We start from the raw sequence: 21,847 nt of genomic DNA, 5'->3' as shown, positions 1-21,847 counted from the left end.
TATTTGTTTGTGTTTTTAACTTTGCCGACCTCATTTTGCATAATGAAGACTGGGGCAGATTAAAGCTCCTGTTAGCAATGTTTGGTTTACGCTGCTTTTTGCGCCCCCCTGTGGAGAGTTTGGTAAACCTCAGTTTTCATTGTAGTATATGTTTTTTTTTTTGTTTGTTTGTTTTTGACAAAGCTCTCAGCAACAGCACATAAACATGACATAGGAATGATACTTTATGTCTTCATGCTAGTTTTGTTTGCTTGTAAAGATCATGTAAAGGCCTCACAGCCGGTGTGTCCACGCGTCTCTGTTCGTCCTGCAGATTTCAGCTCAGATGTGACGAGCTGGAGAAGCAGAACGACCACCACTCGACCCGCTACGCTGCGTTACAGAGGGAGAAAAGGGACAAAGAGTACCTGAAAAGCTACGTGAGCGCTAACGAGATGAAGCTGGACAAACTGGCCCAGATGGAGATCCAGCATCAGGACGCAGAGAAGGAGAAGGAGGCGTTAAAGCTGCAGCACAGCCAGGAGGTGCAGGCGCTACGAGAGCAGGTCGACGAGCTGAACACGAGGATCCTGATGCGAGGTGAGACGACTCAGCGCGGGAAATATGAGACGATGAACAGAAACAAACTGTTAGCTCACTGAAACCTCAGGTCTATGATGAACAGAGCGTCATCAGAGGGAAATACAGATGAAATCAGCTCAAAAAGTCTGTTAGTGAGAGGATTCAGACACTGAACTTTGTATCCTTTCTCCCCTCTGTCTCCTTTCCTTGTTTCCTCTCCTCGTGTCCTCAGCTGAGGAACCAGAGGAGGATGAGGAGCAGCTGTTGCAGCTGAAGCAGCAGCTCAGTGAGATGGCGTCTCTGCACCAACAGCTGGAGCATCAGAAGGACGAGCACGAAGCCGCCATCAACCACCTGCAGACGGAGGCGGAGTCAGAGAAAACGAGGTGAGGAAGCTGAGCTGAGGCTTTCTGACACAGCTGCATGAAAAGTGTAAACATCCTGTGGTCCGTCTCCTCTGACGTCAGGTGCCTGGAGCGGCTACAGGACGATGCTAACAGGCGTGTCAGAAAGGCGACTGAGGACCACCTGTGGGAAGTACGGGCTCGTATAAGGGTCTGGACTCGGAGGATTCGGGCTCTGCAGAAGGACCTGCAGGGGGGCATGACGGAGAGGAGACGGGCCCGGCTGATGGGCAAACTGGAGGCTACTCGTACAGAGAGGGACCAGACGGCAGAACACGCCAAGGAGACGGCGAGCAGGCTCTACCGCCACCACGAGGTCAGGGTTCAACCATTTCTGTAGAGAGGTCTTAAATGTGGCGAAGGGGGCATCCGGATTTGAACCGGAGACCTCTTGATCTGCAGTCAAATGCTCTACCACTGAGCTATACCCCCCCATGCTCTGAGCTCTGAGCCAGCATCAGCGTGTTTTCACTCTGCGTCAGGCGACTCCTGGAGATTAGTTTGTGCAAACAGTCAGCGCAGACAGACGGTTTGTCACATGACTTCCTATGCTGAATACACGCCATCACATTTTTTACATGTCAAAGAGAAACAGCCAAGATGTTTCTGTGTTTACAAAATGAGTGTCTAACTTTGATTTTTCATGGTTTGTTAACTTTTTTAGAAATTAATTAAGAAATTAATTGGACGATTAGTTTGATTAAAGTTTGGGATATGAGGCTGTATTGGTGCATAGGGAACGTTTTATGGGAAAATGAGACGGCAGCGTGTGAAAATGTTAAGATACGCTCTGACAGACTGGGTGTGAGAGGTCACACAGGGTCAAACTTTCAACCCAGAGTGCTTCACTGAAGGACCGAGATGATGGCTCTGAAAATCAAAGATCAGCCGTTAACCAAAAAACCAGTTAAAAACAAGAAGGAAACAAAATAAAACAACATGAAAAATAAAATGTAATGGACTGGAACAACTTTGCATGAATAAACAAGAAATAAAAAATAATAATGGATAAAAATGAGCGCTGTTAGACATTACAAAAATTAATCTCAATAATAACAGCATTTGTAATTAATTAATCTAATTAATCTCATTTTAATCTCATAACTGCTTAAAGTCCCCAAACAAAGAATCTGAATTCTAGGACATCACTAAACTGTGGAGCATGACTGATCAAATAAAAACATGAAGAAGAGAAGATTTGATTTTGTATCAGGTGGCCGATATTAAAACGTTTGTGTTTGCTGCCATTGACGTCTATAGGCGTCAATTCGTTTACTGCGTCTCTAGAAGTAAAAAATATTTTTCAGCGGAGGGGAGGCGGGGTCTGATGGAGCTGTCAATCAAAATCCTGCTCGTTAACTGCTGTGGGTGAGAGCGGCGCCCCCTCTGGATGAGTTTCCCAGGTTCCCGGCTACGCGTGGACACGTACAGTGGGTAAAATAAGTATAGAATGCGTCAACTTTTTCCTCATCACTTTTATTTCCAAAGCTGCAATTCAAACAAAATTTCTCCCAGACTTTGGTATTAACTGAAATAATCCACACATGAAAAGAAATCACAACGTTCAGGTCCATAAATAATGATTATGGTGAATTAAGCACAGATTGTCTTTAAATCTGGAATATTCTTTGGTGCCCTCTGGTGAACCCTTTTCTTTACTTCTTTCCACAAATGTTCAGTTGGATTGAAGTCAGGTGATTGACTAGACCAGGGGTCTTCAACCTGTGGCTCCGGAGCCTCATGTGGCTCTTTGACTCCTTTGCAGTGGCTCCTTGTAGATTTAGAAGAATATTATCAAAAATAATGAAATTAAAAAATTTCTGACAGAGGTTGTTGATGATTACAGACACAGACATTTAATAAATTCATGCCTTATCCAATTCATGCAGTATTTCAAATTTTTAAAATTTTGGAAAATGTATTAGATTTTAAGTTTATTTAAAATTTTAGTAATTTTTTTGAATTTTCAAAATTTGTTGGAAATTTTATCATATTTTTTACATTTAACTTTTATGGATTTTTTAAGTTTATGATTTGTTTTGCAATTTTTTTTAATAAAAAAAAAGGAAATTTTGCAAGTGACCAAAATTTCATTTTTTATATTTTGACAAAAATTATAAAATTTTAAAATAATCATTTTTTTAAATTTATTTTTTGCATTTTCAAATTTTTAAAATTTCAATTTTTAAAACAAAATTTGCAAATTTTTGCCACACACATTTCGTGAAATTTAATGAAGTTTTGGCAAATTTTGGCAACTTTTTGATTTTTTAGTACATTTCTTAAACATTAAAAAAAACAGATCACATGATTCATTTTATAAATCATACACGTGATTTTTTCATGTATAGAATTCCATTTACTGTTTTGCCTTTATTGTTATGAGATAAAGTTGATCTTGTGGCTCCTGAATGACTTTAATCCAGGTGTACTGAGGCAAAACGGCTCCTATCAAAGTAAATGTTAGAGACTCATGGACTAGGCTGTTCTAACACATTGATTTTCTTTTTCTGAAACCATTTGAGAGTCAACTTTGCCGTGTGCTTTGGATGGTTGTCCTGCTGGAAGGTCCAGCCACGTCTCATCTTCATCATCCTGGTGGATGGCAGCAGATTCAGATCAAGAATTTCCCCATACATGGCTCCATTCATTGCTCCGTCAGTTATATGAAGTTTGCCAACACCATGAGATGAGAAACAACCCCATGCCATGATGCTTCCACCTCCAAACTTCACTGTTGGTGTAGTGTTTTTTGGCTGATGTGCAGAGCCATTTCTCCTCCAAACATGGTCTGTAGTATGACAGCCCAAAAGTTCAGTTTTGGTCTCATCTGACCAGACAACATTCTCCCAGTATTCTACAGGCTTGTCAAGATGCTGTTTAGCAAACTTTAAACCAGCTTCAACATGCCTTTTCTTGAGGAATGGAGTCTTACAGGCTGAGCGTCCATAGAGGCGATGGCGGTGGAGTGCATTGCCTGTTGTTTTCTCTGTAACCATTGTACCTGCTGCCTCCAAGTCTTTATGGAGCACTTTCAGGGTGGTCCTTGGCTGGTTGAGTCCTCTTCTGACTATCTTTCTGACTCCCTGGTCAGAAATCTTCAAGGAGCTCCTGTGCGTGGCCTGTTGATGGTAAGGTGGTGCTTCTTCCACTTGTGAATAATGGCCCCAACGGTGCTGACTGGAATATTCAGGTGCTTTGATATAAGTCTGTAACCAGTTCCATTCTGATGCTGAGCAACAATCAGGTTGTGAATGTCTTCAGAGAGCTCTTTGCCTTTACCCATCATGAGGTGTGTGCTATTTAACTGCTTGGTGAAAAAAACACCTTTTTTATAGGACCATCAATTTGCTCTAGCCCAGCTGATGTTGGTTTGCACTAATTGGAAGTTCAAGTAATAATTACTGACAGATTTCAGGTGGTATGGTGCATTTCCTGTCCAAAGTATTCAGCCTTTCCATGGTGTGTTCAATACTTTTTTCCTGTGTTATCGTACTTAATTCACCATAATCATTATTTATGGACCTGAACGTTGGGATTTCTTTTCATGTGTGGATTATTTCAGTTAATACCAATGTCTGGGAGAAATTTGGTTTGAATTGCAGCTTTGGAAATAAATGTGATGAGGAAAAAGTTGACGTGTGTAATACTTATTTCCCACTGTATGACTTTTATGTTTCCAGCAGCAGCTGAGAGAGACTGTGAACCAAAGCTTTGGGATTCACCTGTTGTTCAGCCAGGATAACAGCCCCTGGTGGTTTTTGGGTTAATCTGCATAAATGAGGTGCAGGGGGCATCCGGATTTGAACCGGAGACCTCTTGATCTGCAGTCAAATGCTCTACCCCTGAGCTATACCCCCTGATGCTCTGACTATCAGTGTGTGTGTCGATGCAGCGTCAGCCTCTCCTGTGTTTGGGATCAGTGTGTGTAAACAGCTGGCTCTGACACACACACACACACACACACACACTGCGCTCACAGGGATCAGTGTGTGAGATGGAGAGACGACCATGAAGAGAAACTAAACATGAAGGATGAGCAGTGAGGGATCCAGAGGAGTGTTAGGTGAATGTCTTAACGTGTTTCCCACTATGGTTACCGTGGTGATTTATTCCGGTAAGAAGTGAACCTTTGTTGTAGGACGGAAAATCAGGGTTAACCTGAAGTTACCTCCATGAGAGAAAATCCAGCAGTGTGGTCCAGGTCTCAGGTCTGGCTCTGCTCAGTGTACTTTGTTTTGATGGTCACCAGATGATTTAACGCAGCCTTGGTTTGATTTCTGGTTTCATCACAGCGAGATGAGACGATGTCTGAACATCAGTTTTTACAAATGATCCACCTGAGTCTCCTCCTCAGGAGCTGGAGAAGCTGAAAGGCCGGTACCTGGACCAGAAGGAGGAGCTGAGGATCCTGAAGGCCACCATCCAGCAGCAGCGTGAGAACAGTGAGGTCATGAGGTAAAGGTCGCACTTCCTGCTGAACACACTCAGGTTTGTCTGAGGACGATGTCGGGGCGTCCCAATTTGAGGACACCAAGCTTTAAAACTCAGCACAGGGGGCATCCGGATTTGAACCGGAGACCTCTTGATCTGCAGTCAAATGCTCTACCACTGAGCTATACCCCCCTCTGCAGGTGACAGGGAGGATTAATCATTTTCTTTTTGTGTTTTCAGGTACGAGCTGCACGCTCTCCGTCAGCAGAACCAACAGAAAACAGCCGAGCTGGATCAGCTGGAGGCCGAGCTGCAGAGGCGGAGGAGCCGGGTCAGAGTGCTGGAGTCAGAGAAACAGGCGGCCGCCATCATCCTCAGACACATCATGGAGGTCAAAACACAGCACCAGGTCAGAGAAAACAAGGGTCAAAACACAACACCAGGTCAGAGACAACAAGGGTCAAAACACACCATCAGGTCAGAGACAGCAAGGGTCAAAACACAACACCAGGTCAGAGACAGCAAGGGTCAAAACACACCATAAGATCAGAGACAACAAGGGTCAAAACACACCATCAGGTCAGAGACAGCAAGGGTCAAAACACGGCACCTGGTCAGAGACAACAAGGGTCACAACACACCATCAGGTCAGAGACAGCAAGGGTCAAAACACAAACCGCCAGGTCAGAGACAACAAGGGTCAAAACACAACACCAGGTCAGAGACAGCAAGGGTCAAAACACACCATAAGATCAGAGACAACAAGGGTCAAAACACAACACCAGGTCACAGACAACAAGGGTCAAAACACAACACCAGGTCAGAGACAACAAGGGTCAAAACACAGCACTAGGTCAGAGACAACAAGGGTCAAAACACACCGTCAGGTCAGAGACAACAAGGGTCAAAACACACATATGTCAGAGACAAGGTAGGTCAAAACACAACACCAGGTCAGAGACAGAGAAGGGTCAAAACAAACCATCAGGTCAGAGACAACAAGGGTCAAAACACACTTATGTCAGAGACAGAGGTCAAACACAAAATCAGGTCAGAGACAGGGTAGGTCAAAACACAACGTCAGATTGGATACAGAGGAGGTCAAAACAAGTCTGCAACACAGAGGCAAAACTTTAAGATCACCTTTTTTTCAAAATGTCAGTTAAAATGAGACAGAGAAAAATTTAAGTAGGATGAGATTAAAACCAGAAAAGAATCAAACAATAAGAAAAGACTACAACATCAACAGCCCACCAACTTTCCATGCACCTGTGGCTAACCTCAAGTTTTACAGCCCTGGGAAGATAACTACATCTACAAAAAGACTCATCTGGAAGAAAATACTGATTTTAATTCTGTGTGGATGGATTACTTTAACTGACAACGTGCTGGATTAATATACATGATTGATATGTGGGAAGACATTAGCAAACAACAAAAAATTAAGTTTAGCAAAGTTATCAATATGTGTTATCAAATTCAAGTTTTCTTTCAAAAATGGGCAACTTTTCAACTTTATATTGAAAAAAAAAACTATTTTGCAATTTTTTGATATTTCTAAATTGTTTGACATTTTTTTTCAAACTTTTGCAATTTCAAATTGAAGCTTATAAATGTAGTGAAATTTTTGCAAAATCTTGACAATTTTTATTTTCATTTTTGACAATTTTGCATTTTTTATTTTTTCAAAACTGACAAAATTTCACATTTTTTAAATATTGCAAATTTATTAAAAAATAAAAAACAAGAAATTATATGTACAATGTTATGAATTCAAAATTAACTTTTCATTTTGAGGATTTTTCACTTTATTTTAACCATGTACAGAATTTTATGAACTTTATAGTTTTCATAGTGAAGATAAAGTAGATTTAGTGGCTCCTGAATGTCCTCAGTCAGGCTGAGCTGGGTCAAAATGGCTCTAATGAAAGTAAAGGTTGCAGAGCCCTGATCCAGAGGGTTAAAGCTCTGACAGGAAAGGTCAAAGGTCACCTTTTGTTCACTTTAAAAACCTTAAAACTGATTCATAAATATGTTTATTCATAAATACAGAAGAAAGGGGCTGATATGAGGTCTTTATATCAGCGGACAGAATGTGGTTGCAGTCTGTTACCTCACCACTAGATGGTGTTGAACCCCACACACTGACAGACTGACAGACCGTCAGCTGTTTTCTCTGGTAGACCAGGATGAAACCGTCCCCGTGTGTTTTCTGGTCCCTGCAGGACCAGGACAAGCGGTCTGAGATTCAGTGGAAGACGGAGAGGCTGCTGGAGATCCTGGAGAGCTTAGCCCCTCAGGTACCAGACTCCTCCCTCAGGCCCCGGAAGACCTCCAGCTGTGGAAACCTGTTTGCCCCTCCAAGGGCCAACCGGACCCAGGTCCAGGTCCAGGTCCAGAGGCTGCCACCTCTGCAGACCGATGGAGCCAGACCTGAAACCAACTAAAGTCTCATTCACTCTGCGTCTGCTCCGTCTGTGCTCATCTGTTGAATAAATGAATTAATCTTTGGGTTCAGTCAGGACGAGTCCGTCTCATCTCTGCTGATAAGACCGAGCAGGTCCCCGGGACCTCTGAGGGTCTGAACAAGTCCCAAATCTGACTGTGAACAGGTCTGTGAAAGATTTGTACAGTTAACCACGCTGTGAGCGGTTTAAGACCCAGAGAGGAGAGCTGGAGCTCTGAGCTCAGGAGGAGAAAGATCAGGGAGACCAGGACCCACAGCTCCTCCATGGACCTCCACCTGGACTCTCTCAGCCCTGCTGATCCGTCCTCATGTTGAGGCTTGTTTCCTGTCCTCAGGTAACACACACACACACACACACACACACACACACACACACACACACACACACACACACACACACACACACACACACACACACACACACACACACACACACACACACACACACACACAGACACACAGCAGTTTTATCAGTGTCACCTGTTTTCACTGACGGTGTTCTCACCTGTCAGAAACCTGTTCACACAGTAACCTCCACCCACGCAGCCAGGCGGTGACGCTCTTTAAATAAATACTGTAAAACCCTCTGACTGAGTGTGTGTGTGTCTTAGAGTCTGTGTGTGTGTGTGAGTGTGTGTGAGGGGGTATAGCTCAGTGGTAGAGCATTTGACTGCAGATCAAGAGGTCTCCGGTTCAAATCCGGATGCCCCCTGCATCAGATTTATGCAGGTAAACAAAGTAAAAATAATCTGAGTAACGTTCGAACGCCTGTGCACCTTCATCGATGTTCCCCCTGCTGGTCTGGACAAGTACTGCAGGTTAAACTTCAGTATTTCATTTGTCTGGTGTAAAGTATTTTTGTCCAAAGATCTTCTTTTTTAAGGTAGTTTTTATCTTTTGATGGCGTTGGCGTGGTTAGGACGGTGGCTCGAGCAGGAAACAGGCTGAGAGTGGAGAATGACAAACAGGAAATGGGCCGGACTCAAACCCAGGCTGTCTGCTCAAAGGGGAACCTAATGGGGTGCGACCCAGACCACTAGGCCAGCTGCACCCCAACACTGAGTCTTTGAACCTCCCCCTGCTGGACTTCAGGGAGACTCTCTGTTTCAGAGAAATTCTGCAACCACAAAGTCCCCCTGCTGGACTCCTGAAGGAACGCAGGTTTTAGGTACATCTAAATATTCTTTGACCCTAACATGATGTTTGGGGTCAAATTTGACCCAAGCTCCAGAAATGGACACTGTGTCAGGATTAAAAAACAACATAAAACCATCCTTTATCTGTGAAACTTTATCTTGGTGTATGGACTTGTCTCCCCTCTCACACTGGTTGGAAAGAGCTGGAAAGACCAGTGGATATCATGGTTTGCAGTCTGTTCCCTCACCACTAGATGGCAGTAAACCCTGCAGGCTGCTCCATCAGGCTGGAAACTGAGAGCAGAAATGGTTTAAGGTGAAACAGGGGAGAGATGTGTCTGCTTAGGGTCTGCTGAGGCTCTGCTGAGGGTCTCCTGTTCCTGTTCCTGGACTCTGTGGTCCCTCTCAGGACCTCAGAGGAAGACAGAGGGAGCTCCGCCCCTCAGGGATCAGACTCCGCCCTCTCAGGCTCCTGGACCACAGAGCCCTGACCCCACAGCCGGGCGATGATGGAGGAACCAGTGAGGAATGTGGTCTGACAGTTTGATAGCTGGGCGTCGTCGTGGTGTGGGGGTTTACTTCCTGTTTGGAGATCCAGAACATTCTGCAGCTGTTTGTCAAACCTCAGCAGAAACTACAGCTGATAAGACGTTTCCTGTGTCCCTGCTGGAGACGATACTCTGTTTCTCTGTGGCCCTGAACGACTCTTTGTTTTGTTGATCCCTCTCTGACGTCCTTCAGCTGTGGGACCAGATCCACTTCACCAAGTCCAGATCCAAAGCTGACCCCCTTTCACTGCTAAAACCAAGAGATGACAAACAGATTTAAACTTGTTTTATCCAGTTTAGTTTTATTTTACTCAGTCCAACTTCCTTCATGTCCTTAATCTCCTGATTCCTCATTTAGCGCCTTTATTTTGTTTTTGTCTCAGTTTCTTCACTTGTTTTACTTCTTTTATCTGCGTACATCTCTGATGTGTTAACTTCCTGTTTCTGCCTTTTACCTTTTAGCTTTGAGATATTTGGTTTGATTTCTCCTTCTGACTTTATCAGTTTTAAAGTTCCTGAAGAGTTTGAGAATAATCCAGAAAGAGTCTCCTCTAGATATCTTCCTGATCCCAAACAGAACAGGTGGACACTGGAGCCAAACTGTCAGACAGAAAAAGGACAAAGGAGAAGAAGGAAGAGAAACAGGAGAGAGATAGAGCACAAGCTAAAGGCTAACACACAAACTAAAGGCTAACACACAAGCTAAAGGCTAAAACACAAGCTAAAGGCTAAAACACAAGCTAAAGGCTAAAAAACAAGCTAACAAGTCTAACATACAGGCCAAAGGCTAAGATACAGGCTAAAGGCTAAAATATGAAATATAAGCTTTAATATGAGCTCAGTGCTAAAATACAAGCTACAGGCTAAAATATGGACTAAAGGCTAAAAAAACAAGCTAAAGGCTAAAAAACAAACTTAAGTCTTAAACAGGAGCAAATTGCTAAAATACAAGCAACAGGCTAAAATATGGACTTAAGGCTAAAAAACAAGCTAAAGGCTAACACAGGAGCTGAAGTCTTAAACAAGAGTTAAATGCTAAGCTTTAATACGAGCTCAGTGCTAAAAAACAAGCTTACAATATGGGCTACAGGCTAAAATATGGGCTAAAAGCTTAAATATAAGCCCAATGCTAAAACACAAGCTGAAGGCTAAAACATGAGCTGAAGGCTAAAGTATGAGCTTAAGGCTTTAACAAGAGCTAAATATCTGCTAAAGGCAAACACAAAGCTAAAGGCTAACACAGAGGCTTAAGTCCTAAACACAACAAGCTAAAGGCAAACACAGGAGCTGAAGTCCAAGACAAGAGCTAAAAGCTAAATTACAAGCTAAAGGCTGCAACATGGGTTCAAGGCTGAAACACAAGCTAAAGGCTAAAAACAAGCTTAAGGCTAACATACAGGCCAAAGGATAGAATACAGGATAAAGGCTTAAATATGGGCTAAAGGCTAAAATATGAGCTAAAGTCTAAAACAAGAGCTAAATGCCAGAATACAGGCTAAAATATGTGCTAAAGGCAAACACACAAGCTAAAGGCTAACACAGGAGCTGGAGTCTTAAACAAGAGCTAAAGGCTACAACAGAAGCTAAAGGCTCAAACATGGGTTAAAGGCTGGAACACAAGCTAAAAGCTAAAAAAAAACAAGCTTTAGGCTATTATACAGGCTAAAGGCTAAAATATGGGCTAAAAGCTTAAATACCAGCTACAGGCTAAAATACAAGCTAAAGGCTAAACCCCAGGTTAATGTGTTAGTGCTAATGTAGCCTCCAGCCCACAGTCAGCAGTTATTCTGCAGTGGTCTGTTCAAACTTGAGAGTCTATCAATAAAATAAAGAGCCAGGTTACGTTAGCTCTGCTTGGTGAGGTTGGAGTTGGTAGATGAGCTCTGGTAGGACAGAACCAGGATTCACTAACGTTACACGTTACAGACACGTCTCAGAGCACCGGGCTGTGAGGAGAGAGAAATATAGCAGCTGTTAAACTACGCTACAAACTGACAAAGTTAGCTTGTTGTCAGGTTTCAAAGCGTAGCTCTACCTGTTGATAAATATCTTACCTTGTGGAGTAAAGTTGACGTGAACAAAAAATCATTTCCAGAGCAAACACACGCCTTGTTCAGAGTCAGGTCTTCTCCACAGTGTGTGAGACTCCAGGCCAGAAGGTGGCGCTGCAGTCCACTTCAAACAGATCCTCCTCACAGTCTCTTTCATGGGTTTGTTTATTTTTATTATTGTTTATTTTTGTTTATGTTTGCTGTTGACCTATTGCCATGAAAACTTTAACTTGTGTGTTTTGTTTTATAAATGGATACTTTTAAAGAAATGTGTTAACGAGGTGTTTTAAATGAATATATAATTACGGTTACAGGAGTCTGGGACTGAATGATGGCTGATTGTGATGGACTCACAGATCTACAGAAAAAGATTACTTACACTAAAAACATTTGCATTGTGCCTTTAATCTTTGATTCTTGCTTTTTTTCCTGATTCCAACTTTAAATCCCAAACTGTGACTTTTTCTCAGCAGAGTCTGAGGAAACGTGTTGTTTTCTGTCCTAACCTCCTCAGAAACAAACCTCCCGCAGCCTAATCCTCCTCTGTATCGATCAAAGGGAAGGAGGCAGATAAAAATGTGAAACTCTGGGCTCTGTTTACTAAATGTTGGGCCAGGCTGAGGTCAAAGGTCGGCCTGCTCAACCGGGACGACCTGCTGACTTTGACCTGTCCAAACAGTTTAAGACGAGGAGGAGGAGAGGCGGAGCTCTGAGCGGACCCAGGATAAAAGGCTCTGCAGGAGGGAAAGGAAACGCTCTGAAAACACAGAGGGAACATCAGCCAGACCCAGACCCACTCTGCAGACCCCAGATCCCAGACCTCAGACCTCAGAGCCAGGCACCATGGAGCTCTACTTGGACCTGCACTCTCAGCCCTGCCGATCCGTCTTCATGTTCGCCAGGGTGCTCGGGATCCCCTTTGAGTTCAAGACCGTGGACCTGTCTTCAGGTAAGAAAACACTGCTACACACACACACACACACACACACACACACACACACACACACACACACACACACACACACCGTGTTGTTCAGAGGCATGTGGAGCAGTCTGTGTGTCCCTCAGTGAAAGCTGAACTCTCGCTCCAGCTGCAGACTCTGATCCTCTCTGGAAAAGTGCAGATTGTTCCCAGATGTTTGGACAGGAACTGTTTGTTTTTTACATTCAGCTCTTTGCTCCGGACATTTCTGCTCTTCCTGGAGCTGAAGACGTATTTCACAATCCAGCTCCAACAATCAGCTCGACGCTGCAGTCAGCATGCACAGCCAAAACTGTTTCTCCACAGAAACCTCCAACCAGGCATCGAATGCTTTATTCTCAGCAGCTGACTCTGCAGCGGTTGTTTTTTTAGAGGTTTCACAATTTCTCCTTCAACACATGATGTGAGAAACAGAAATAAAAATGAGGAATACATTTGGATGAAATCAAAAAAGAAACCAGTTTTGTTTTTCTTTTATCACTTCTGTAAACACATGAAACTCACAGAGACGTGTGTTTACAAAGTGATGCATCAGTTTGTCCAGACTTTACTACGACTTGATGTTTTCTATGGAAGCCCATTTAGGCCATTTGTAAGAATAGAATGAAGCTGAAACAAAAACAAACAAACTGATTACTGATATAATATTTAAGTGTTGTTGAAAATAGACATGTACTCTGAAAGATAAAAGCTCCGGGGTGTGAACTCGTCACTTTTCACAGAGTGTAACGTTTTGGAGTTTTGATGTTTGGATCCACAGCAGCTCATTGAATGTTACTCTGGAAGATAAAAAGTCAACTTTAAAATGAAAAGTCCTCTTTAATCGTCACTTCTGGGCCTCTATACACACGTGTGTCAGTGTCTGTGTCTGCCTCAACCCCTCCTCAGCCTGGATGTTGATGTTTTGATTGTGTTGAGATGTTTCTGGGCGAGGGCGAGCATGGTTACCTCGACCAATCACTCAACTGACTTTGATGATAGCGAGTGGAAGAAGCTAATCAGAGCAGCTACGATAGCGAACGTAGCATGGAGGAAGGAAAAACAACCAAATGACACCAAACTTCAACAGATAAAGCTTTACCTAAACAGGGCTAAAATACGAGGCTAAAGGCTAAAATATGGGCCAAAGGCTAAAATACTAGCTAAAGGCTAAAATATGGGCTAAAGGCTAAAATACTAGCTAAAGGCTAAAATATGGGCTAAAGGCTAAAATATGGGCCAAAGGCTAAAATACTAGCTAAAGGCTAAAATATGGGCTAAAGGCTAAAATATGGGCCAAAGGCTAAAATACTAGCTAAAGGCTAAAATACTAGCTAAAGGCTAAAATATGGGCCAAAGGCTAAAATACTAGCTAAAGGCTAAAATATGGGCTAAAGGCTAAAATATAAGCTAAAGGCTAAAATACTAGCTAAAAGCTAAAATATGGCTAAAGGCTAAAATATGAGCTAAAGGCTAAAATATGGGCTTAAAGCTTAAATACCAGCTAAAACCTTGAATATGGGCTTAAGGCTAAAATACAAGCTAAAGGCTAACACACGAGCTAAAGGCTAAAGCCCAGGTTAATGTGTTTGTGCTAATGTTGCCTCCAACCCACAGTCAGGCTAAACGAGGGTGAAGTTTGGCTCGACTTTCACTCGCTTTCAGGAACTTGGGGAGCAGTACGAGACGAAGAGTGAAGCGAGTTAGCTTTCTGCTAATCATAACATGCTAAGTCAGGTGCATGGCTCTTGAGTTTCTCCCATGTAGAAACATGATGCTACAGGTGGTTGATGGGTTAGTGAGTGTGTTCACGTTGTCATGGTCAGAGGCTGTGGGTGTGGGCTGCTGCTGGCACTGAGCCAAGGAGGAGGAGCCAGTTTGAAAGTTGTGTTTATGAACAAGGAACCAGAACTCCTGCAGAAAGTGTCTTGACTTGACTTTGACTTAGACTTAATGTGAGTCACATTCACCTGAGCAGTCCAGAGAAATGTCTGATTTCAAGTTATTTAAAGACTAAAAGAGGTCTGAACAAAATCTGCCAATGGAAGAAGAGAAAAGTTTCTGTATTAAGACATTTTTCTAGTTTAGAGCAAATTTTGGAGCACATTGAATGTGGTTCATATCAAGTACAATCAGACAAATTTTACTTGAAATAAGAAAAAAACACTTGATAAGATTTCAGTTTTTTTGCAGTATGAGCATTAACCCCCCAACCCTCCCCCTAAAATGCTGAAAACACCTGAGGAAGGCAGATCCAGATTAAAGTAGATCCTGGTTTTGGACTCTCTGGAGTCTGATATGTGATGATTAAAGTGGGAACAGAAACTGAGCCTCTTTTGTCTTTGTTGTTTTAGCGTAGCTGCACATGGAGGAGGACGGAAAAACTGAGTGGGGGTTTCTGTTCAGCGTAGATCAACCCAGTTAGTCAAACAGTTAGTGAGTCAACAGGACCACAGTGGGGACCACAGTGTGGACCACAGTGTGGACCACAGTGTGGACTCTGTAGTTTGGAGATGTGAGATACGTCACAGACTCTGCACGCCCCCTGTATTCAAATCAAAGTCAAATCAGCTCGCCAGCTCAACGCCACCGCTGCCGTTTAGGGGTTAAAGTGTCCAAACTGGTATAAACTGAACTGTCCCTTTAATACGGCTCAGTCACTCTGCAGGTTAAGATAATAAGACCTGCTCTGTGTGCAGAGGTTAAACACTTAAAACCCGACGTGCTGAGACCTGAGATGGTCGCTGACCGCTCTGTAAACCTGGATCTGTCGACGCCTTGTGCAACACGCTGGAGTCAAACCTTCCCCGGCCTCAGAGAGACGTTACATAAAGCAGAAAAATCCTTCGCCCTCGTATCAGCTTTCATTTCACATCTCACCCAGAGCTGACGGCCAGGATCAGAGCGAGACACAGAGGACGGTCTGACGTAACCCGCTCCACGGTCAGAGGACGCACCAGGTCTCACAGGTCGAAGGTCCAAACATCCAGACAAAACAAAACACTCCCCGTCTCTGAGGGAAAACAGTCTGACCTCAGATAAAAACGCAAAGTTAGAGGAGGGGAGGGTACAAACTCTGAACTCTGTTTTTCCTCATGGATCAGTGAAAATGTGTTTTTGCTGTTTCCAGGTCAGCAGTACGGCCCCGAGTTCACCAAGATCAGCCCTCTGAGCAAGGTTCCTGTCATGAAGGACGGGGACTTCGTCCTCACTGAAAGGTACAGAAGCTGACTCTGTCACACACGCTGACGAGTGTTTTCTTAGTTTGATCAGGAGCTGCTACAAAAATCTCTGATTTTCACCCAAAGAGCAAAAACCAGACTCCTCCTCCCTCCTTCTCCTCCACGGCTCAGTCCATCAGACGGCGGCTGGTTTGTGTCGACTCGTCAAACTCTGTATCCCCGTCACAGCCACACCTTTTAGTCTCCTATAACACTGGTTCTCAAAAAACAACCAGCAGGTGGCGCTGCTACAGGGAGAAATGTCCCCTTTGACCTTCTCTGAGCTGCATTTTAACTGAAATCTAAAAGTAAAGTTTTTAAGAAACGCCACGCACAGACAGGAAATAGATAAGTCCACTGACACAACCCTCCATCAGTATCCAAACCAAGACCTTTCAGAGCTGATTTTGATTCAACACCATGACAGTCAGACCCAGACCTGGTTCAGACCCAGACCTGGTTCAGACCCAGACCTGGTTCAGACCCAGACCTGGTTCAGACCCAGCCCCTGATCTGAGGAGTAAAAACCCCAAAGACAGGGTTTAGTGGACTAAAGGAGGACACCAGAGGTTGGAGGTGGGGCCAACATCATCCCACCTTAATCTTTTCTGTGTTTTCTCTGGACCATTTGATGAACAAAGTCTGGACTCGGCTGTTTATTTTATTGTTGCAGTAAAGAGTGAACAGTCCAGATCTGTACGTCCATCTGTCATTGGTTGTAGTTTAAATCAGGGACTGACTGATCATCAGGCCTAACGAGCGTTTTCCCAGTGAACCAACGAGCTGTTGGACCTCACAGTCCAGATACTTCAGTCTCGTTTCCACCAACGGTTCAGTTCAGTTCGTCTCTGTCACATCCTGTGGTGTTTCCACTGACTAACCCAGGACAGATCCTCTGATAACCCAGAGCCGTCCCACTTTTTGGGACCCTTCTGTTTTTTTTTATTTAACCTTTATTTAACCAGGTAAAAGACCCATTGAGGTCAAGACCTCTTTTACAAGGGCGACCTGGCCAAGAGAGGCAGCAACACATGTCACAGTAGACAAAACAGAGTAGAGCAATAGAGATTAGAATACACACAATAAAATGCAGGAGTTGTCATAAGAAACAATTTAAGAACACAGGCACTGTTGAGTGAATTCACGTTGTCGGTTTCTCAGGGTAGAGCGGAAAACTTCCAAAGACACAAGTTCAGTCAGTTTCAGTTCAGATTGGAGGGCATTACAAGAAGAAGGAGCAGAGTAACGAAAAGCTTTTTTTCCTGTTTCAGTTCGTACACGTGGAACAGAAAGATACAAGATGTCATTTGACCGTAAAGCATAATGGCTTTCATTTCTCCTAAGAAAAGTGCTTAAATAGCATGGACCCAGGCCAAGAAGAGCTTTATAAACCAGAGTCATCCAGTGCGTATATTGCCGTATATCCAAAGAGGGCATGCCAGCTTTAGCATACAGTTCACAGTGGTGGGTGAGGCGACTACAACCTGTGATAAACCTCAGAGCACAGTGGTAAACAGGAGTCAAGGACTGAAGGCAGGTGGTTGAAGCAGACATATATACAACATCACCATAATCAAGAACCGGCAAAAAAGAAGCCAACACCAAAAGCTTTCTTACTCTGAGAGAGAAACACGACCTGTTACTATAGAAGAAACCAAGTTTTGCCTTAAGTTTAGAAAGCAGATTTTTCATATGCACTTTGAAAGACAGGTCCCTATCAATAGTTAATCCGAGGTACTTATAGCTGGTAACCAGCTCTAGGATTTTACCTTGGAAAGTTCTAATTGAGGGGATTTCCTCCAGGGGAACAGATGCCTTTGAAAAAAGCATTATTTTAGATTTATCAGCACTTAAAACCATTTTCAAGTTTTTCAGACGAATCTGCACTACATCAAAAGCAGTTTGCAAGAATTCAAATGCCTGTGCAACTGACTGTGAACAGCAGTATATTACAGAATCGTCAACATAAAGATGATGTGACGCATTTGGCAAGTTTGCACACAAATCATTGATATAAATTGTGAACAGAATGGGTCCTAAGACTGAGCCTTGTGGGACGCCTTTTGTGACCTCAAGAAAGGGAGAACTAACTCCAGCCATCCGGACACACTGTAACCTATTTACTAAATAGTCGGCAAACTAAGCGACTGCTTGTTTGTTTGTTGGGGGCAAACCAGTGGATCAGCGCCCCAGTTCACACTGAACTGGGTTGTTGTGCTACCTTCTGTTTTTTAAACCTGTACTTTAATCTATTGAACCAAATAATCAGTTTAACATCCGTCATATTTGCCAAGGTGGTGACGTCAGTCCTGGTAGCCTCTCTGAACAGGATCATATTGAACCTGTAATCAATCAATCAATCAATCAATCAATCTTTATTTGTATAGCCCCAATTTACAACAAACGTTATCTCAAGACACTTAACAAAAACATGAACAGGTCCAGACCCATAAATGTTAAAAAAGTTTTATTATCAGAAACCCAACATCAAGACCAGATAAGAGGTCTGATCTTAGTCCACCATGAGGACAGAGCTCTGCAGCATTTAGTGAGTTCAGGAAGCTGTGAGCAGGTCTGTCTGTCAGTCTGTGTGAGTCTAAAGCTCTGGTTCTCAAACGGGGGTTCATGTACCCCAGAGAGGACGTGAGGGCACTGCAGGGGGTTCACACTCAAAAACTGTAGATTCAAAACAGCAACCAAGCAAAAGTTTAAGTTGATAAAGTGAGGATCATATCCCAGAGACACTGACAGCACAGCGCTGAGTTTTACGTCTTTTCTCTGATCATAACCCGCTCTGAGCCTGTTAGTGGAGACTGAGCAGAAAGAAAAGGTTTCACAGGAACATCACTGAAGAAAGTCTGAGAGCTCTCTCTGATCCTCCTCGTCTCACTGCGTGGCGTTAGCTTCCTGGTTTTAAACACTTTTCAGAGACCCCCCCCTGGTTGGAGTTTTAATCTGTGTCTGTCTCTGCAGCACGGCCATCCTGGAGTACATGGCTCAGAAAACCTCCGCCCCCGACCACTGGTATCCAGCCGACCTGCAGCAGCGAGCGCGGGTTAATGAGTACCTGTCCTGGCAGCACACAAACCTGCGGATGCACGGGTCAAAGGTCTTCCTGCTCCGGGTACGCTGAGTCATGGTTACGCTGAGTCATGGTTAGGCTGAGCCATGGTTACGCTGAGCCATGGTTACGCTGAGTCATGGTTACGCTGAGTCATGGCTACGCTGAGCCATGGCTACGCTGAGCCATGGTTACGCTGAGCCATGGTAACGCTGAGTCATGGTTACGCTGAGCCATGGTTACGCTGAGCCATGGTTACGCTGAGCCATGGTTACGCTGAGCCATGGTTACGCTGAGCCATGGTTACGCAGAGCCATGGTTACGCTGAGTCATGGTTACGCTGAGTCATGGTTACGCAGAGTCATGGTTACGCTGAGCCATGGTTACGCTGAGCCATGGTTACGCTGAGCCATGGTTACGCAGAGCCATGGTTACGCTGAGTCATGGTTACGCTGAGTCATGGTTACGCTGAGTCATGGTTACGCTGAGTCATGGTTAGCTCTGCGTCCTGCATGGACTCAAACATTACGACAGCTCAGATATTATGTTCATTTAAAGATTAACGCTCTCTTATCTCAGTGATTCAGCTGATTCAAACTCTCTGTGGACAGATTATGTTCCCCATGATCATGGACTCTGAGGTCCCCAAGGAGAAGATGGACTCTGCCATGGAGGATCTGGAGAAGTCCCTTAAACTCCTGGAGGAGAAATTCCTGGCGGGGAAACCGTTCATCGCGGGGAACAAGATCTCTCTGGCTGACCTGGTGGCTGTGGTGGAGATCATGCAGGTAGAAACTCAACCCGAGTGTTTTCATCCCTCAGGGTTTGCACGCCGTTTAAGCCAGTTTAAGTCTTCGTATGACACAGACTGAGCACAAACACAGAGCATTCAGTCAGAGACCAGTGACCTGTGATTTAAACTCCCTCTGCTGGATTCATCCTCTAAAACCTCCGCCCTCTGAGTATCCGTCCTCCTCCACCCTCTCACTGACTCCTCCTGAAGCGTGGAGTCGTTTACAGTCACAGTGACCTTCTTCACCTTCATCTCATTAACACGATGGGATGATCATCTCTGCCTCAGGTTTGTGCGTTCACAGTCAGGAAAAATAATGTCACAACCTCCACAACAATCACAGCTAATCACAGCTTTACCATGACGCAGTGACGTGGCTCCAAACGCCGTCTGAGGGGTCAGAGGTCATAAAGCAGGGGCTGATGAGGGGCGGGGCTACCTGTGATTGACAGGTCACTTCAGGTGTGTTGACCTGAACACCTGTGGACTGTCTGAACTATAGAGCAGTGACCTGATAACAGGTTTTATTGTCCTGTTCTTTGCTCTGCTTTAATCAAACTGATGATGTCAGCGTTTCAGGTGAAACGGCTCCACTGATTGGCTGAAGCAGAGGCTGATGAGGTTGTCACAGGTTATGGCTCATGAAAGCTGTTTATCACAGGACATGTTGATTTAAGGATCTAAGTATTTATAAAACTTTAAACACAGAGTGTGTTGTTTTCAAAAAGTATCAGGCCTAACTTTGTCCCTCTAAGGCACCTGTAGTTGTCATTTTCATGTACCTGCGGTGTTTCCTTGCAGCCCGTTGGATCTGGCGTCGACGTCTTCGCCAGCCGCCCGAAGCTGGGAGCGTGGAGGGAGCGTGTGAAGAAGGAGCTGGGGGAGACGCTGTTCGACGAAGCTCACGAGCCGGTGATGAAGGTCCAGAGTCTGCCCGAGCGGATGAAGAAGGACGGCAGGATAGAGCAGTTCAAGCCCATGTTTCGCAAACTCTTCAGCTAAAGACCAGAGAGGCTTCCTGTCTGTGACGTCACCACCATGAGGAGCTTAATAAAGTCTCTTCCCTCTGGAAACATGAGCAGACTCTGTGTTTTTATTGGATCCTCTCAGTCCTGATGTTTCTCCACCTGTTCACTGAATCAAAGCTTCTGCTCAGACTTTCCTGAAGGTAAAAACATGTTTGACAGAAAATCCTCAAACTCTCAGCCTGTGGGAACATGTCAAACTCATTTTTGATTTGAACTCCTGCAGAGTGTTTCTATGACCCACAGCGTGACGAGCAGCTGAGCAGCAGCTGTTTCCTCCGGCTGGTCAGCTGACCTGATGCAGGAACGACGTCGTCCTCCATGAAACCAAAACTCATTCACTCCCAGGTCGAGTCTCCTCAGGTCGGAGCAGAGCTGACATCTGTGACTCTTTAAACTGAATTTAACTGATTAGATTACATTTGAAAAACGTGATCTGTGACTAAATTTAATGTTTTTAAATCACATTTGTTTTCTCTGCTTGCATCAGTAACTCAGAAAGAAAAATCAAACTTTCCTTTCCAGCGTGAGGAGGTAACCTTTGAGTTTTAACCTTATTTTATTAGAAAAAGACGTTTTCACAGACTGGAAGGGCTGTGTGTAGAAAAATCTGACAAAAATCCTCTTCTGTTAATAACAAACAATCCTACGACTTGATTTGTGGGCGCCGCCATCTTGAGTGGCAGCCATTACTGCGGTGAAACAGCAGCGTCTACTGCCACACACTGGCTGTGACAGCGGCAGAGATGTTTGTAATTAAAATGTTACAGATTCCCAAGAGTACGGTAATCAGAGCTGAGACTTCACTTATATTTCTCTAATTAAAGAATTACCCATGTCACTTATCCCAAAAATAACATAAAAAAACTCTTTAATTCACTTATTTTCTACAATTGGACACAAACAACATTTCACAACAAAACGTTCAAAAACACAAACACTGATCCGGTATCATGTCTCACAAGAGCAAGGCTGGAGCCACAGATTCAGCACAAAACTCCACCTGAGTCCAATAAAAAAACAAGTCCATCCTGTTTTTACAGCCCCTCCTTCAACACAGATTACACATGAGCAGAACCTGAAACTGAAAATTAGCCATCATTAAGTCTTGAGCATGCTAACCATGCTAACCAGCACTTACTTGAGCATTTTAAGAATTAGCACAGGATGGTATGTTTTGCTGCT

General features: G+C 43.9%; 2 protein-coding genes and 4 non-coding genes across 6 annotated transcripts; 3 read left to right on the top strand and 3 right to left on the bottom strand.

Moving 5' to 3' along the window:
• The first annotated feature begins 1,054 nt into the window (after positions 1-1,054).
• LOC141790389 (uncharacterized) lies at positions 1,055-12,371 on the top strand. The gene is made up of 5 exons (XM_074670221.1): positions 1,055-1,281; positions 5,323-5,423; positions 5,640-5,808; positions 7,625-8,201; positions 12,281-12,371. Exons 1-4 carry the CDS (start codon positions 1,165-1,167, stop codon positions 7,844-7,846), a joined length of 609 nt encoding a protein of 202 aa, XP_074526322.1. The 5' UTR covers positions 1,055-1,164; the 3' UTR covers positions 7,847-8,201; positions 12,281-12,371.
• Positions 1,326-1,397, bottom strand: trnac-gca (transfer RNA cysteine (anticodon GCA)). Its single transcript has one exon. It is a non-coding gene; the product is annotated as a tRNA-Cys (tRNA).
• On the bottom strand, positions 4,754-4,825 carry trnac-gca (transfer RNA cysteine (anticodon GCA)). The gene has a single exon. It is a non-coding gene; the product is annotated as a tRNA-Cys (tRNA).
• On the bottom strand, positions 5,520-5,591 carry trnac-gca (transfer RNA cysteine (anticodon GCA)). Its single transcript has one exon. It is a non-coding gene; the product is annotated as a tRNA-Cys (tRNA).
• On the top strand, positions 8,507-8,578 carry trnac-gca (transfer RNA cysteine (anticodon GCA)). The gene has a single exon. It is a non-coding gene; the product is annotated as a tRNA-Cys (tRNA).
• gstt1a (glutathione S-transferase theta 1a) lies at positions 12,167-20,704 on the top strand. Its single transcript, XM_074670220.1, has 5 exons — positions 12,167-12,550; positions 15,693-15,780; positions 18,757-18,907; positions 19,456-19,632; positions 20,439-20,704. Exons 1-5 carry the CDS (start codon positions 12,445-12,447, stop codon positions 20,637-20,639), a joined length of 723 nt encoding a protein of 240 aa, XP_074526321.1. The 5' UTR covers positions 12,167-12,444; the 3' UTR covers positions 20,640-20,704.
• The last annotated feature ends 1,143 nt before the right edge of the window (positions 20,705-21,847 follow it).

The sequence above is a fragment of the Halichoeres trimaculatus genome, unplaced genomic scaffold, assembly GCF_033239565.1.
Source record: "Halichoeres trimaculatus isolate MK-OKI-2021-1 unplaced genomic scaffold, fHalTri1.1 fHalTri1_scaffold_5, whole genome shotgun sequence".
Classification (NCBI taxonomy): domain Eukaryota; kingdom Metazoa; phylum Chordata; class Actinopteri; order Labriformes; family Labridae; genus Halichoeres; species Halichoeres trimaculatus.
Note: the sequence above shows the minus strand (reverse complement) of the source record. Positions and strands in the feature narration are given on the sequence as shown.